Genomic DNA, 13,462 nt, shown 5'->3' with positions numbered 1-13,462 from the left:
GTGTTCTTCTATTGACAGATTGTTTATCATTTGCCATCGTGTGCAATAATGATTTTAACGTTCCGTATGACAATCTTATTGATCGTCATTTTATTTTTCATCTGTTTTGAATTAAACTTTTGTTTAATTTATGATCTACGGCAGTTTTATTATAATTTTCATTATGGTCAAATAATGATTTTATGTGCCGTATGATAATCTGGTCTGTGACCAGTTTATGGTTGAATATGCTTTGCTCTTGTTTTTCATATATTCGACTACATGATGGTCGCAGAAACAAGAGTGGATAAATACCCGGTGACTTCACAGATCATGGATGATAGTCGCAGTATCAGTCACCGGGTATCGGGCACGATCGCGACCGTACTATGCTAAGTCTCTTAGACAGTCGGTCAACATCAGACCATATGGCGACACCCGTCAGCCGGTCTTTGCCTGATGGCATTGGTCATGGACATCGACCAATGCCGGACCATTTGGCATCCGCCATACGGTCATTATCCGGTGGCAACACTGGTCATGATATGACCGGTACGTCACCGGGGACGTTGATCACGGACCATTGATCGACGTCTGACCGGCCGGTCCGGTCACCGGTCTGGTCCGGTTATTGATCACCGGTCCGGTCACCGGTCATGTCACCGGTCCGGTCATTGATCACCGGTCACCGGTCATGTCACCGGTCCGGTCATTGATCACCGGTCATGTCACCGGTCCGGTCATGTCACCGGTCCGGTCATTGATCACCGGTCCGGTCACCGGTCAACAGTCATCAGTTAGGCCTGCCACGGATAACACCAGTCACCGGTCAAGAAGAAGAACTTGGTCTTCTTCATTGAATTATTCTCCTATTCGTAATCGAATACATCGTCTTCATCAAGGATTAGACATCGGACATGCTCTTCTTCGTCGAGCAGTTCTCATCGTCGCGGCTCTCGTAAGCGATCACGTCGTCACTCACGGAGACGTTATTCTAGAAGATCTCGGTCTCATCGCAGCCGATCCACATCTCAACATCGCAGGAAACGAGGACGTCGTCAACCTTCACGTAGACATCAGCGGACTTCATTGAGCACAACAGGATAGTTATCGAACATACCTCTCCTTCATTGAGCAGTTCTCGGCGTTGATACGCTCGTAAGCGATCACGTCAATGCTCACGGAGACAATATTGTAGAAGACAATATTTCCAGCGTAGCCGAACAATATTTCGGCATCGCAGTTATATGGATGTCGCCACTTCTCACGTAGGCGTTAATGAATCTTCTGGTCATATCAACGTTCTCCATTTTATTCCTTTAGGAATATCATGTCTCCATTCCACGTGTGATGGTTTTTCTTATGGCATCCACACATGTTGCAGTCACCGAGCCGTAGTTGTATACGAACACTAGTTCGTTTAACTTTCAGGCTTCGGGATAAGCTGTTCTTTTCTCCACTACGACTACAAGGACACTTATACCTATTAATACTGACAATCTACCGTTGTTTTCCGGTTAACATTATCAGATGACTTTGTGGATGGTCATTCTTCTGCACCAGATATTTCCATTCTGACGCAGTTATATTATACTGGTCCCGATCACCGGACATCACTCACCATTCATCGGTCATATCACCGATCATTGATCACCGGTCAGAATAAGTGATGTCTCATCGCCATCGGATTGGATTTTTTTTGGAACGATCTCGTTTTCCGAGCAGTGCTTGACATTGATATCAGACCATATGGATTCCACCATTTTTCGGTCTTTAACTGGTAACGTCACCGGTCATATTATGACTGGTCCGTTCACCTGGCTACAGTTACCGGTCATTGACCGGTCTGGTTCGGTCACCAGTTACCAATTACCGGTATTCCACTGTGTTTTCATCGGTCAATTTTTGGTATCACGGGTATCGTCTACATTACCCTGTTGTATACCCTTGGCTATGATTGTATTGAATACTATATTTTATGGATTCAACAATCTACATGACTTTTTGTGTTTTTCAATACTGATGTTCTACTGGCGACGGTTACCAAATCATGCTATATCTGTTATTTGCATGCAGACTACTGGTCTTGCAGATAGATCGGCTGAAGTGGGCTCAGAGACTAGCATTGAGGTCGAACATTACTATTTGACCTCTATTAATTTATGTTCGAGACCCTTGGGATGAATTGTTTTAACCGCCTTTACCTGTCGGCTACAGACTTTGCAGTCAGTGTCACGGAACAGTTGGGACACATTAATGACGCTAGCAGGATTAGCAAGACGACATTTTGTATCGACTTCTGCTTTTCTATTGCTCCTACGACAGTGCATATTTTCAAGCTACTGGAATCAACAAGAGTTCTGATACATAGGATGGCCTATCAGATTGACCGCATAGCGGCTACAGTCTTGTAGATGGCTTAGGACCTATTGAACTCAGATCTTAGATCCTAGGATCTGGAGGGACCTCATCTTAAAGTTATTCTTCTATTACACTTCTGGCCATAACAGGCCGTCTTTCTATAACTGGTCGTATTCCTTTCGGAATTCGTCCCGGTTAGAAGTCTTGAAGTAAATGTATTAATCAAGTCAGAATTTAAGACTTCCATGCATTCTACCGGCAAGCGTGGACCCGCTTATGGTTACTCCTAGGGTTTTCACCTTTTTCTGCCATCACACCTCCGATTCCGGAGGTACCACTGTCAATCATATTTCCGTACTTCGCAAATCGATGACTTCGCGACCTGTATTATCCAGGATTTTAAAGGCGCCTGTTATTGGTTCAAGAAGAGGCTATATTCTGTCGATAGGTCATAAACTTATAAGTGTTAAACACTGTCCTATTCTACCAATTTTGAAGTGTGTTTGGAGTGGGAAAGTTCGGCTTGCCGTGGTTTCTTTGCCCACCCATCCTTGACAAATGGTTCCGGTCACCGGTCGGTATTTACCAGTCCGGTCACCGGTGTTTCTGCTGAGACGTCTTTTCTTACGTCCGTTTCAGCTTTATTTTTAAGATAATTGTATTAATCTTGGGATTATTCAATGACACAGAGTTCCATCTTTATGTCAATATTTACCACTATTCAGTGGTGTCTAGACTAGAAGATTACCTTGGCAAGAATATAGTTTATTCTACCACAACCTTCCTTACATCTTATGCAGATGTGAGCAGAGAAGGTTATGGACGATCACATAGAACAACGTATCTTGATTTTCTCAATTATGTGGTATCCTAATTAATATCACCTGCACATCTACATCTTGAAAAGCGAAAATTCTTTTTAGCTGTTTTTCATTTACAACACATTTTCACGATTCCTTTGTGATGGTTTCAACTATCACACATCAGTCGTGGTTTACTTACAGACACGGAGGTGATCATATTATCACTCCTTGTAACTGGAAATCAGGAACTTATTCGTTCTTTGCAAGAACAACAAATTTTCTCTATCGTCTTACTCATACCAGGTCGTCTCAACACCCTGTTGGACGTTTTGTCCTGCAGTTCTTTCTTTCGAATTATTTTTCCGTTGGGTTCAAATAATGTAATTGCGCATGCGCGGCAGTGAAGTTGCATGGTGTACATAGTATATCAAAGAATGTTGTTTATCATCAAACGCTAGTAATTAGCGTTATGCGATCGTATATCGCAGTGTATACCGGTATGCTGAACAACGTCAATAATGCAGTTCACAGAAATCGATCCAGCAGGGTGTGCGATTGTTATACATTCGTCCATTGACATAAACTGGAATATCTTGCCTTCTTGGTGAGTTTTTGCAATAACTGAGTTTTTGCCATAATTTTATGTAATATACTTAATGAACCATGGGATTATGGTTCTACGACCTTTTAAGTCACCTGTACAATTATTTTCAGGAAACTTCTTCACAGGTCAAATATAATATCTCAGAGAGACATATTTTTACTGATCCAAACATGTGCCACTACATGTCTGGCCATTAATAACTTTTAGTTATCTGTACAGAAGAACGTTTTTCTGTTAGAGTTTCAATCCTTGTTACTTGTGCAAGGATAATTCCATCAGAACTGTATAAAGGTTCTATGGAAATTCTTTTTTTTACTGGGTATTTGAGAGCATAGTTATTACCTTAATCACTCTGCTAGATACATAGAGGTTTTTCTCATCTTTTTCTTGATGATAAGAAATTTGTTCTTTTCTTCATCAAAGGATAGAGATTATGCTTTCGTATACCTTGTTTTGTGTAAGTCATCGCAACTCTGTGCTGTCTTACCTATTTTGTAACTGATCCAAACTATGGAACGTCAACACTATGTTTTTCGTTCCTTTACCTTCTTAAGCGGTTTTTACTTGTGTTACATGTTGGGATGCTTAATGAGCTCCCTATGAACCTTTTTCATCAGGCTTATTAACAGTTCCAATATAATTTTAAGACGGTTTTCCTTCTTATTATGGCTTTTACCATACGGAGAAGTGAAATTCATGCTTTTTCTGTTGAATACGACCAAATTCAGTTGGATCTATTGTCGTTTTCACTTTGTTGTGTCAGCCAGGATTCCTTGCTTAATATCAAGTCCTCAATATGGCTTCTACCTTCAAGTTTCCAATTTTTTCTTAAACTGGTAGTCATGAAGATGAGGATAAACTTCTTTGGACAATCAGGGCTTTGAAGTTCTATCTCAGCAGTGTTAGTCGGAAGTCCATTCGAGGTTCTCAAAAGACACTCTTCATTTGCCCAAAAAAGGGGGGGGGGGATGTGTCTGCGGCTTCTATTTCTCAGGGTTAGACCTCGACTAAGGAAAGTTACTCTTATCCTATCTAAGGATTCATTCCTTTTTAGGATCTGACCGCATGAATTAAGAGCTCTGTCTGTTTTGTGGGCATATATTAATCACACCCCACTTTTTGACGTGCTCTAAGCTGTTACTGGAGGAATCCTACCACCTTTGTCATCTTTTTATCTTCGTTTTCTGAAGTGCCAACAATACAATTTGTATATGTTTGGGCTTGTTTTGGTTCCACTAACGGTAGTGTCTTCTTTACGACATAGACATATTACTCTGTCCGAGAAGTCATAATTAATACCAGTTTTAACGAAGATTACTTGATATCATTAGCTGAAAACCAGGGATCATATTTTCCCGCAACATCAATCGGTCCGGATTTAAATGGGGAAAAGTGCCCGAAAATTTATATCCGAAATCATGACAAATTACGTTAAAATATATGCCATTGATTTTGCTATTCATGAAGATGGTATAATAAATGAACAAGTTAAATTCCCTTAGGCATTATTTTTAAACGGAACATACGAGTTTTCTCATTTTGTTTTATCATTTGCTATTTCATTGACATTGGTTGTTTCGTGTGCTGTTTTATCTGACTGTTTTTCATCGTTGTCAATATTATAAGTCAATCTACCGATGTTTTAAATCGTTGTCAATTCGATAATAGCTTACAAACATGCATTGAACCCAACAAATGTCTGTGCGTAGGATTGTTACTGACAATAACAAAACCAAATATTTAAGAAATAATTCATGTACGTTATAGTTTGTAGTCGAATAACCCACGGCCGATAGTTAAGATGCGTAGGGATTATATGATCTGAAACCACGCATCTAAACTTTCGGTCGTGGGTTATTCAACAACAAACAATAAAGAACACGAATTATTTCGATTCTAACACGATTTTTACTGAAGATTTAGACAATGTAAAGTTCCGCCCATAAAAATAACTTTCGGCTGTTCTGTCGATCAGATCCACGACTTTTATTTATTTATTGCCGAATTATTACGCTAGTGGAAAATGTATCGGCATATTTTGTTTAATTACAGCGCGTGCTTTCAGTGTACAAGGTCCGCCCACAATTATTGCAGAATATCCGTTTTTCTTCTTTGTTTATATGACAGTTTACTGTATCATGCATGAAATGCACAATTTCCACGAGGATAACATTGAGGTTTGTATCTCCGAAGTAACTGTCAACGATTTTATCCTTTACACGGACTCTAGTATACAATCCGTGTCCTGGACGAGTACACCTTACGGACCGATTGTGCTAGGTATAAGCCAGTGAAATTATCGATTGATATTGACACGGGGTTATTCACGCGTGACTAATACACAGCCGCGCGAATCTTCGCTGCTTGGGGCCATACTCTGATACTAGTCGGCTGACGTGCAAAAATCTGGTCCTGACCGGTTTAGAGACTGCAGCGAATGGTTTATCACACATAATCGAGATAAGAATGTAATTAGGGTGTGCACTGTGTAATCGATTTCATGACGTGGGAATTTTAGCAAACAGAATCAGACCGACTGTTTGGGATTTTCAATCGGTCTTTCATGACCTCAATCGGTCTAGAACCGACAAAACCGACAAAAATATGATCCCTGCTGATAACCCTGTTTATGGGTTCTACTGTGTTGGGAAAATATATATGAACCTTCCCACCGCAGCTGCAAAATCAGCATACGATAACAGGTCAGTATTTATGACATTAAAACAAATTTTTTAAATAAAATTCATTTTAATTATTAAATACTTACCTGTTATCGGTAAGTCCCACCTCCCACCCCGCTATTCGATTAATATTTTTGTATATATATTGAAAGAATATTGAGGGTTGGTTACCGATTTTTGGCTAGGTTGCATTGCACTATGTTTAACCTGGCCTGTATTACGGTATTGAGGTGGCGGATTCCCAGTTAAAATTCCGGATGAGTTATTTCCCCTTGGAAAGTATAAGCATACGATAACAGGTAAGTATTTAATAATTAAAATGAATTTTATTTAAAAAATTTGTTTTGAGTGGTGGAAGTTCAAGGTCAAGGTCATTCTTCAAGGTCAAGGTCATCCATCAAGGTCAAAGGTAAAAAAATAATTTTAAAGTGGCGTTATCATGAAGCTGCACATTTTGAGTGGTGGAAGGTCAAGGTTATCCTTCAAGGTCAAGGTCATCCTTCAAGGTCAAAGGTGTTAAAAAAAATATTTAAAAATTCAAAGCGGCGTTATCATGAAGCTGCACATTTTGAGTGGTGAAAGTTCAAGGTCATCCTTCAAGGTCAAGGTCATCCTTCAAGGTCAAAGGTCAAAAAAAAAATTCAAAGCGATGTTCTCATAAAGCTGCACATTTTGAGTGGTGGAAGTTTAAGGTCAAGGTCAAAAGTAAAAAAAAAAAGCGGCGCAATAGAGGGCATTGTGTTTCTGACAAACACATCTCTTGTTTTTTACAAACATGGTTTAAAAACACTAATATTTATTTTTATTATTTTATTTTTGAAATACCGTCCAACCATCCCACCCTAAGAATCCCCCCCCCCCCCCCCAAAAAAAAATAAATAAATATTTTTGGGGCATTTTTGGAAGATAATGTAATAAATGACCACACCCCACACTATACAACCCCCTCCACTCCACCCCTCCCTCTTTTGTGATTGAAATTGAGATAGGTCCCTACACCTTTAAAAAGAAAAAAAAATGAGCGGTCTGCACCCACAAGGAGGTGCTCTTGTTAGATTCTTATCCCACAAAGTGCTCAAAAAGTCATTTTTCTGTACTGGTCTGAGTTTACTTTTTGAATATTTACATTAAATACTGGGTAACAGCAAAATTTAATGATGTTTGCAGTCTCTGCAATATTAAATTTAGGAATATTAATATCTGCGTACAGATATATAACTATGGTTGCATGTAACCTGTTTCATAATATTAAATCTAATGGTAAGTTTATTATAAGAACAACACAAAATCTCAATTGGTAACTTATTTATTTTAAACTATTTTTGACGGTCCCTGCAATTACTTCAGAATAGCAGTGTTCATCTGTAGTATATGTGTTGTGTTGTGGAACTTCCTGAATAAAAGGCAGGTGTAATATTTAAGTTTGAGGTTAATGCATTTTCGTTACGTGTCATCCCAGTTTAGCCGGTGTAGTAGTAGCAGAGACAAATCATGGTCAACATTTTTTGCTTTTATAGAACATTTTGTTTAAAGAAGTCAATTTGAATGAAATCCAATTTATGCAGAAAGTGTTGTTCCTTATTAACCTGTGCCGATTGCACAGGCTTATCAGGGACAAAACTTTACGCTCTTGATTAAGCTGAATTTCCCCTGAGCGGGGCTAATATGCGCATAATCCAATCACAAACCATTGCTGCTACTTGACAGTGCGTAGAGCAGTACGTCGCCATGCTGACTACAGGTTCAGTGACGGGGAGAATCCAGACTTTCCTGATCCAAAACCAGACTACACGGACGATGACTTTGAAGTTGAGCCAAAGAGAAATTCCCCCAAGAAGAAAGGTATTCATACTTTTGTGTTTTGATTGAAGTTATTTTAAAAGTGAAGTATAAATGCGGTTAGTGTAAAAAATTCTTCACTTGATATACAAAAGTTTATATAAAATATTTGAGCATGTGCAATTTTCGTATTAATGATGATAATTATGTAATTGGTTATTTCAGCCAACTTGGAAGTTTTACTTACTGAATGTTCCACTCAAGCATTGTTTCAATTATTTGTATGCCTCCTTTCAAAGAAAAGGGGGCATATAGTGATCGGACTGTCCGTCTGTCTGTTTGTCCATCTTTCTGTCCGTCCGTCTTTCCATCACACTTTGCGTTTAGGTTTCGCAAAATGCTCATAACTTCTATGTCCCTTGAGATATAACCTTCATATTTGGTATGCATGTGTATATGGACAAGTCCTTTGCATACGCACAAAAAAATTTACCCCTGTGACCTTGACCTTGAACTTAGGGTCCGCGTTTAAGTTTCAAAATCTGCGTTTAGGTTTCGAAAAATGCTCATAACTTCTTTGTCTTTGAGATATAACCTTCATATTTGGTATGCATGTGTATATGGACAAGGCCTTCCCATTTGCACAAATTTTTTTACCCCTGTGACCTTGACCTTGAACTTCGGTCCCGCGTGTAGATTTCAAATTCTGCGTTTAGGTTTCGAAAAATGCTTATAACTTCTATGTCCCTTGAGATATAACCTGCATATTTGGTATGCATGTGTATATGGACAAGGCCTTTCCATACGCACACAAATTTTTACCCCTGTGACCTTGACCTTGAACTTAGGGTTTGGTTTAGGTTTCAAAATCTGCGTTTAGGTTTCGAAAAAGGCTCATTTCTTCTGTGTCCCTTAAGATATAACCTTCATATTTGGTATGCATGTGTATATGGACAAGGCCTTTCCATACTCACACAAATTTTTACCCCTGTGACCTTGACCTTTAACTTAGGGTCCGCGCTTAGGTTTCGAAATCTGCATTTAGGTTTCGAAAAATGCTCATAACTTCTATGTCCCTGTAGATATAACCTTCATCTTTGGTATGCATGTGTATATGGACAAGGCATTTCCATAAGCACACACATTTTTACCCCTTGACCTTGAACTTAGGGTCGGCGTTTAGGTTTCGAAATCTGGGTTTAGGTTTCGAAAAATGCTCATAACTTCTATGTCCCTTGAGATATAACCTTCATATTGTGTATGCATGTGTATATGGACAAGGCCTTTCCATATGCACACAAATTTTTACCCCTGTGACCTTGACCTTTAACTTAGGGTCTGCGCTTAGGTTTCGAAATCTGCATTTAGGTTTCGAAAAATGCTCATAACTTCTATGTCCCTGTAGATATAACCTTCATCTTTGGTATGCATGTGTTTATGGGCAAGGCATTTCCATAAGCACACACATTATTACCCCTTGACCTTGAACTTAGGGTCGGCGTTTAGGTTTCGAAATCTGCGTTTAGGTTTCGAAAAATGCTCATAACTTCTATGTCCCTCGAGATATAACCTTCATATTTGGTATGCATGTGTAGATGGACAAGGCCTTTCCATACGCACATTTTTTTTTAATCCTGTGACCTTGACCTTGAAGTTAGGGTCCGCGTTTAGGTTTCGAAATCTGCGTTTAGGTTTTGAAAAATACTCATAACTTCTATGTCCCTTGAGGTATAACCTTCATATTTGGTATGCATGTGTATATGGACAAGGCCTTTCCATACGCACACAAATTTTGACCCCTGTGACCTTGACCTTGAACTTAGGGTCCGCATTTAGGTTTTGAAATCTGCGTTTAGGTTTCGGAAAAAGCTCATAACTTCTATCAAGCGTTTATAGGGGGCATAAGTCATTCTATGGTGACAGCTCTTGTTCATGAATAAGTTTTCCACTGCCTTTCAACTATGGTATTAAAAATATCCATTAGTGAAATGTTAAGTATTAATTCAGAATTAAGCATTATTTCAAAAGAAATGTTTTTATTAACTTTATTAATTGGGATACTACTTTGAGGTAATAAGGGCTGTGCTTAAGAAGCAAGATAACCATTGTTATACCTTTTTTCCCACAATTTTGGAAATGGGGCTGCAGCCCTGGGGATTTCAAAAAATAGCTTTGTTTTGACTAAAATTGGGAAATTAGTGTTGTGTTGATTTTCTGCTAACGATTATCTTTAAAATTGAGAATAAAAGTGTTATCATTATTATATTTACAAAGGGAATGGGGAATTTCACCTGCAGGGAATTTCACCTACAAATTTTACTAAAAAATCCTGGTTATACTTAAATGGGAGTATGACTTTTTGACCATACTGAAACAATTTCTAGACAAAATGTGAATGCACCAGGACTCATTACTTTCACTGACATTGTACAGGTGCGAGAAAACGATTGACATCAGATCAAGGTGCAGATGAGACTTCTCAGTCTGGCTACTCTACAAGGGCCCGGACAGGAACCATCAAGATGAAGAAATACACCAATGAAGGATTCATGTCTGATGAGGAAGATGAGGATAATGAATCTGTGATATCTGACAGGGCAAAACACTCACGATCTCAGAAACCAACATGCTCAAACAAACAGGCAGTGACCATTGCTCAGGAATCTAGTGGTAGTGATACTGAGATAGAAGATGTACGCACTGCAGTTACCTCAAAACAGTTTTCTCAAAGTGGTAGAGAAGATATTGATGATGTGGAGGATGATGATGAGGAGGATAGTGAATCAGTAGAGTCTAGTGAATCTGAGGAGAGTGACTCTAAACCTGTGGCCAGAAAAGGTAGACCTGGTAGGAAAAAGGGCAAGCAGGCAAAGGGAAGGTACGTGAAAAACAAGAAGAAAGTTGCTCAAAATGGACAAAAAGGGGGACGAGGTGGCAGGACAGCCAGAGATTACAAGAATTCTGAATCTGAACAATCTGACATTGAACAGACGCAGTCTGATTCAGAGATTTCCATAGTTTCTGAGGAAGGTTGGGAGTCGGACAGTGATCCTCACGAGACAGTGCCAAGAACTAGAGGTTCAAAGGTGCCCCCTCAGAGACGAGTGAGCTCAGAAGACAGTGAGAACAGTGACTCTGGTCCCCCAAGAAAACGGTCTCGCGTGAAACCGTCTTCTGCCAACTATGCATCGAAAAACGGGTCTAGGGGAGGTGGTCGCAGCACAAGAAATCAGGGAAAGCAGACTGTGAAGTACAATGAAGAAAGTGGTAATTCAGACAGTGATGCTGGTACTACTTCTGCTGTGACTGTTAGTAGCAGAGGTCGCTTGCGCAAGCCAACAGCAAGGGCGCGGGCAATGCTTTATTAATTGACAATCTTATAATCAGAATTATCAGCTGCATTTTTAACAATACCCCTCCCCATTTTTGCTCTGTGGTCCTGGAAATAAATATGATTTTTGTTTTGATTTCTGGATAAAGAAGAATGTTTTATAGATGAATTTAGCCTGTTTGGCATATTTTGTGTTCATATTAACCATTATTTTAGAAAAAAATCGCTAAATGGTTTTGTTATCATCATATATATATATATTCTTTGTCAGCAATTTTTGAAGCTTTCTACATTTTTTTAATTATTTATTGCATTTACATTGTTAATAATTTACTCATTATTTTACATATTGCTTAAACATAAAGGGTTGTTTCTTAATCTGGCCATCCATAAATCACAATTTTGAAGGTATGCAGTGAAAGAAAACGTTTTTGTTCCTTATTTTAACTGCCCTGTATGGTTAGTGCTGTTTTTCTAAATTGACTGATTTGTAATTCGTTACCTTCAAAATGGAAATTTGACTTATTTCTTTAATTTTAACATTAAAGTTTCTATGCAACAACACAGTTTTTGGTAAAAAATAACATTTTGCAACAAAAGAAAAAATACTGCTAAATGTTTTCAACTTACTTCATATTTTTAAAATGTAACTGGCACACCTTTTGGTTTCTTGTGAACAATGAACAAATTCATAATAACTATCAACCAGTAACACAAAATTTTATTGAAAACACTGTTTACCTGAAATTCCAGTTTTGTATGCGTATTCATTATTTGCTTGGAGGTAATGTATCATTAGTAATAGATTGGTCATTTAAATCCAGCCAATAGAATATAGAATGTTTATGTTTGTTACCTAGTCGTTGGCCAAGCCAAAATTTTGAACTGTTACATTTGTTTAATGATTTGTAATGTTGTTTAACAACAGTTTCACATCTATCCTTGATCAAAAACACAACCATACTTGTCAAATTATAAAACATTGTTTTCGATATGAATAAAACAGTGAATTAAATACTGTTTCATTATTATCTCTGATGGTTTTTATCAGTAAATAAGTGCTCAATAATTGATCAACGTTATCTTACACAATATCCTACAACAAGTTAAAGATGCCTCTAATTTGTAGAAAAATAAAAGTTAATGCCAGTATTTTACTGAAATAAAACATGAACAAGATAACTGGAATAAACTTACAAAATAACTGAAATGTAATAAATGTTGTCTCCATAGCACTTGAGACTCGTGTCATGATGTAAATATGATGTTAAAGGTCTATGCCTTTACAAGCATGATTGAAATGTATGTGTGAATTTAGCTCCCATCATCAGAGGGGGAGGGGGGGGGGGGGGCATTGTTAAAATAATGTATAATGTAAACTCCAATGGAATAAACTTAGCTTTATTTCAGCATTGACTGGACAAATCTTTTGTGAACAGTATTGTTTCTTTCACAATATCATGTCATCTTTTAACAGTGTGTTGTCAGTTTTCTGCCATTTTTATGCCCCCTTTCAAAGAATAGGGGGTATATAGTTTTCTCACTGTCCTTCAGTCTGTCAGTCAGTCTGTCAGTCAGTCTGTCTGTCAGTCTGTTACACTTTTCGTGTCCGCTCTCTAATTCAAATAGTTTTCGTCCGATCTTTACGAAACTTAGTCAGAAGTTGTATCTAGACAATATCTAGGTAAAGTTCGAATATGGGTCATGCCGGGTCAAAAACTAGGTCACAGGGTCGAAAAAACAAATCCAAGGGAAGTAATAAGCTTTAAATGGACATAATTGTCTGACCTGCCAAATGTTATATTTTTGTTAAATAAATCAAAGCGGCGCAGTAGGCGGCATTGTGTTTCTGACAAACACATCGTGGTAAAAGTTTAAGGTCATCCTTCAAGGTCTAAGGTCAAAAATCCAAATCCAAGGGAAG

General features: G+C 38.4%; 1 protein-coding gene across 4 annotated transcripts in view; it reads left to right on the top strand.

Moving 5' to 3' along the window:
* Nucleotides 1-12,553, top strand: part of LOC127851819 (bromodomain and WD repeat-containing protein 3-like) — a 69,126-nt gene extending 56,573 nt beyond the window's left edge. For all 4 annotated transcript variants that reach the window (XM_052385733.1, XM_052385734.1, XM_052385732.1 and 1 more), the window contains 2 exons: nucleotides 8,136-8,270; nucleotides 10,641-12,553. In XM_052385733.1, the coding sequence (XP_052241693.1) occupies nucleotides 8,136-8,270; nucleotides 10,641-11,575 (1,070 nt within the window). In that variant the 3' untranslated portion in view covers nucleotides 11,576-12,553. The remainder of the gene's footprint in view (nucleotides 1-8,135; nucleotides 8,271-10,640) is intronic.
* The last annotated feature ends 909 nt before the right edge of the window (nucleotides 12,554-13,462 follow it).

This window comes from Dreissena polymorpha, chromosome 11 (assembly GCF_020536995.1).
Source record: "Dreissena polymorpha isolate Duluth1 chromosome 11, UMN_Dpol_1.0, whole genome shotgun sequence".
Lineage (NCBI taxonomy): Eukaryota > Metazoa > Mollusca > Bivalvia > Myida > Dreissenidae > Dreissena > Dreissena polymorpha.
This window is presented reverse-complemented; position numbering and strand designations above follow the sequence as displayed.